The 4,815-nt window shown below is 41.9% G+C and overlaps 1 protein-coding gene across 1 annotated transcript; it reads right to left on the bottom strand.

Annotated features, from left to right (window-relative positions):
- Positions 1–1,520: 1,520 nt before the first annotated feature.
- LOC310799865 (C-type lectin domain family 4 member A-like) lies at positions 1,521–3,491 on the bottom strand (the record flags this gene model as incomplete). The annotated part of the gene is made up of 5 exons (XM_083662466.1): positions 1,521–1,541; positions 1,647–1,792; positions 1,991–2,077; positions 2,183–2,287; positions 3,290–3,491. The coding sequence occupies 5 exons, from the start codon at positions 3,489–3,491 to the stop codon at positions 1,521–1,523; spliced, it is 561 nt and encodes a 186-aa protein (XP_083518592.1).
- Between the last annotated feature and the right edge of the window lie 1,324 nt (positions 3,492–4,815).

The following is a 4,815-nucleotide window of genomic DNA, read 5'->3' as shown; positions in this document are numbered from 1 at the left end:
TCCTTTTCTGGTAACTAATCATATGGAAAAACTATCGCAACAGAGACAGAACGGCTCAATTGTGGGAGCAGATCGGCTAGACACTTAATATTTCTGGTGAGTGTTGTGCTTACTGCTTTTAATAGCGTAGCCTACCTGTGTTGTTAGCTTGCTAGCTGTCAGCTATCAAGCTGAACTAACGTTACTTGCAGACTGCTTCCTTGTATATTGTGCGCTGGGATCAGCATTCCCCAGCGCATTCCCAGCGTTTAACGTCGGAAAAAGACGCTAGGTGTACACAGGCCCTAAGGCTGCAGAGAAGAGGAGAAGACACTGAATAATGACATCACAACAGTATAATCCTAATGTTAATCTAAAATTAAATATTCCTCTAAATATGGCTAAAAGTCCAAAAAACGTAAAATGTTCTTCTTCGAGAGTCCCTTCCTTACAGCACACCCTACTTAAAGGTAGTTCCAGCGCGGCTGGTCCCATCCAAAATAAATGTCAATTGTTTGCTTCTGCGACCGCTGCACACAGAGGTGTTGGTGTGAGTTTCCTGTCACATGGTGCACACTGACTGTGAAACTGCAAGCAGTCATCTATAGAAAATGATCTCACTTCACTGCTGAAGAATAATTGCATAAATAAATTTTATTTATATAGCATAGAATTGTAAATACAAATGAGTTAAAACATTGGGAAGCACATTGCAAAGGTAATTAAAAAATAATAAGACAAGAAAATGACCTTGTGAAAACATTATGCAAAATAACAGTAGGTTGATGGAAGTGTGAGACGTGATTTGAAAGATCATATTGAAGTAGCTTATCTAAGTTCCTCAGGCAGATGTTGCATGGTCTACTCTTACTAACTAAAATCACCCTAACCCTTTAAGTCTTGAGTCGAGACTGAAGAAAAGAGGAGCTGTTAAATCTACACTTCTACTGAATGCTTAACAAATACTGATCCTGGTCCCAACAGACATTCTTGTTCTGAAGCTATGAGACAAAGATTACAAAGTGCTTTACAAACAATAAAACAGAATCTCTTAAAAGGAGCATTTCACGTTCTCTGTGTGAATGACAATGACAGTCTTGGTGTGAGGTGTAAAGTCACAATATGTTTTCATTTGAGATGACACATAATGTTAGAAGTCAATCACTTTTTCACAGACCCAGTAGTACAATGAGTCACAACTGGCATCAACCCAGTTGTATAGTCCTTGAAGCCAATACGTGTAAACACAGTCCTCTCCATCTCCATGATATCTACTGGGCTGACCACTCATCCAGAACCTGATTAAAAAATAAAAGAGTCAACTGTACTTGATGGAAAATAAGAAGCACGATGCATCATCAGGCCAACCTGTTCACTGACTGGTAAGACTGAAGAATGTATGTCTTACCCTCTGCTGTTCACACGTGTCCCATCCACCCATTTCCAGATTCCCTCCTCATCCCTGTCACTCAAACCAATCCAGATGTCCTTGTAAAAGGAAATGATGAATTTCTGTTGAATTGTTTAAAAGACAAATTACATCAACACACACTTATGAAGCACTGTGGAGAATAACAGAACTAAACACAAGAGATTCTAAAGAGGTTTTTTTAACAATCAAACAGGAACTGGGGGGGGGGGGAGTGTTTTGCCACTTTTCCCTTTACCTGTTCTTCTTCACTGTTTATGATGACCAGGTGTCCTCCTCTCTGTATACAGTCCTGCCTGCTGTCATCCCAGCTCTTTACATCATTAGAGATGTAGTAAACACTGTTGCTGAATGATGCACAGCTTCCATCTTTACAGAAATGCTCTGCAAGAGGAGAGGATGTTAAGAGTGAGCAGCAAATAAAAGAACAAATGCATTATGCACTCAAATGTGCATACTCCCTCTCACACACACACAAACACACACATGCAAATGCATACGCGTGCGCGCACACACACACACACACACACACACACACACACACACACACAGAAACACACAGAATAAGACAGACACACTCACTGAGGGTCTTTCTGTTTTCAGCGCAGGTCTTGTTGAGGGTCTGCAGTTTGTTGAGCGTCTCTTCTAAGATGCCATCAGCTTTTGTATCTGCACAGGAAATCCAAAACAGTGGTAGACTTTAGGTAGAAAGAAATATACAAAATGGATGCTGAGTGCAAATCTCTTGTGCGATAGAGGAAGTGAATGCCTCACAGTGGACCACGACACCTATGAGGGCAGCCAGTAGGAGAAGACACATCAGCAGCAGAGACACTATAGTCGCCCTGTAGGGCTTGGTCACTGGCTGGATAACAACACCTGTAAGAACAAGACAGACCAGGTAGAGGTTAGATTCTCTGCCAGAACCTGAGACCCGAATTTCCCCTCTATTCCTCGTATACCTTTTTATATATAATTGGTGTGATAATCAGAATGTTATAACATTGTAACCATAAAACCTTATGTATTCATACTGAACAGACAACATGGGTATAGTTTAGAGATAATAAGCCAACTTATTAAGAATATTTCGGGTTTGAGCCGGGCTCAGGCCCATAAATGCAGCCAATGGGATGGGCCAGGTCGGGTCAGGCTTGGTTTTTTTGGGCCGTCTACAGCCAGGTCATGTTTTAGTAACACAAGCACCAGAGGGACTGTTACACAGTTACTGAATATAAGATAAGATAAGATATCACTTTATTGTCAGACAGAGTCCGAAATGTGTCTTGCATCCTAAGACACTTGTTTCTCATAAATACATACAGGTGTACAATACAAACGACAACACCACCACCATCATCAAAGTGCTACATACTGTGGAACTTCAATACATGTAATTGACGACAAAAAACAAACAAGAGACAAGAAAAGTGGCTGCAGTGCTTCCTTAGTCCCTACCTAGAGCCTTTAACCTGATTGAACAGTTTGACAGACTGGGGCACAAAAGAGTTTCTCAGTCTGTTTAAGCGAGCCTGTGGGACTCTGAATCTTCTGTTTGAGGGCAACAGCTCAAATTCATTCAAAATAATGTGAGTTGGGTCACATATTATGGTACCTGCTAGAGACAACATTCTTCTTGTGTGTGCTTCTTGAAAGTTTGTTTCAAGTGTTTGTCCGACAATTTTCGAGCATATTCGGATTAACCTGCCTAGTCTACTTTTAAGCTGCACAGACAGACAGCTATACCATGCACTACTCCCATACAGCATAACACTCTGGCATAATATTGCTGTTCATTGCACAGAATTACGTGTGTGTGTGTGTGTGTGTGTGTGTGTGTGTGTGTGTGTGTGTGTGTGTGTGTGTGTGTGTGTGTCTCACCTAGCTGTTGATCTGGTGCGTTCTCTGTATTTGATCTGGGGTCAGGACAGCGATAGTTGTCTGCACTTTCATAGATGTCCACTATCCTCTCCTCCGCCTCGTCGCTCCCTCCAGCTGGGATTAAGGCCGTCTGTCGTAGACGCTCCTCTTCTTCCAGAGTATCTTCATTATTGTAGATGTGAACGTCCTCAGATATCTCCATCTTCTGTCTCAATCATCAATCACTGACATATCTGGACTTATTTTCAGTTTGCATTCATTTTTTGTGATCTAAGTCAAAGTAAAGCCTGTGTTTCCTCGCTCCATCCCTTCACTATCATGCGTCTCTGTGCAGCTGCTATACAATAGTTTCTGCTCATTTCCTCATCACCTCTCTATAAGTGACACTTTTTTTAGACTATTTTTAGCGTGGGTGCTGTGGTCTACCAATCACACAGCTCACAGGAAGCTGTTTGAACAGGAAACACTCATTGTGGTAGTGGGGTAAAGTTAAGATATTTGTTATAGTTCTAATTGTGGTGAGACACATAAACTACATGGCATTGTAAATCTGCACTTCATTTGAAATCTATGCATCCATGCATTCATAAAGAAATATGAAATCGTAAATGAATCAATCTATTTAGAGTTGCCATGAGCAACATGGAATAGCCTTAAGGCAAGGAGAGCAACAAAAGACCCCCAGATACAGAACAGAGCAAGCAGCAATGACAACAGAAATGACATTGTGTTAGTCAGACACAGCATGAAAGGAGGAGCTGGGGAGGAGCAGGAGCAGACTCTCTTAGCCGCTTTCAGACATGCCTTGGAATTCGGGGGAGTAATCTAGAGGGCATCCGGATGGTGGTGTATGTATGAACACATTTTGGTGAGCTCTGCGCGCTCCCGCAACCCTCCTATTCTGCTGCTCTTTGACCAGCTCCGACCCTTGTATCAGGGGCGGATTGTTAGGCAGCAGACTGGAGCAGAATTAAAGAGGGTGCCCTGTTTGAGTTGAGCCAATTGAATGCATCAGCTAAGCAGTCAGCTGATGTGGGCTGGGTTTGAGATCAGCTCCCTAATCAGCTGTGGGCTGGGTTTAAGCTGGGCTTGATATCCGTGGCCTGCCTGAACTACCGCTGTGCTCAATTTCTAATTTCTCTATTTCATGGTATATGGTAATTTAATAACAAAATGACCTGTGGCCCAACTTGCTAAAAATATCAGCATTGTGAAAATTAGAAAAACTCCCTCGGTTGTCAAAGAGGTGTAGAATTCCTGTCTGCTTCCTGGTGTAAATGATGTATACTAATTTTTTTTAATGAATGCTCTGATTGGTCAATGGTATGAATAAGTAATCAGGTGTATCAGCCCGCTTGCCAAACTAGCCAACATCTCTGTGTCTCCTTGTTGTTGGGTGCTGAAGTTACAACACTAGATATTTGTTCCACGAAGATAGAACAATTGTCGAAGACGAAGGTTCGGCTCTCACTCAGTCCTACAAGCTTTGTACCATTTAACATCACAAATAAATCAATAAGAGAGAG

This window comes from Poromitra crassiceps, assembly GCF_964638095.1.
Source record: "Poromitra crassiceps genome assembly, chromosome: 28".
NCBI lineage: Eukaryota > Metazoa > Chordata > Actinopteri > Beryciformes > Melamphaidae > Poromitra > Poromitra crassiceps.
The sequence above is the reverse complement of the archived record's forward strand: the minus strand, read 5'-3'. Positions and strand labels throughout refer to the sequence as shown.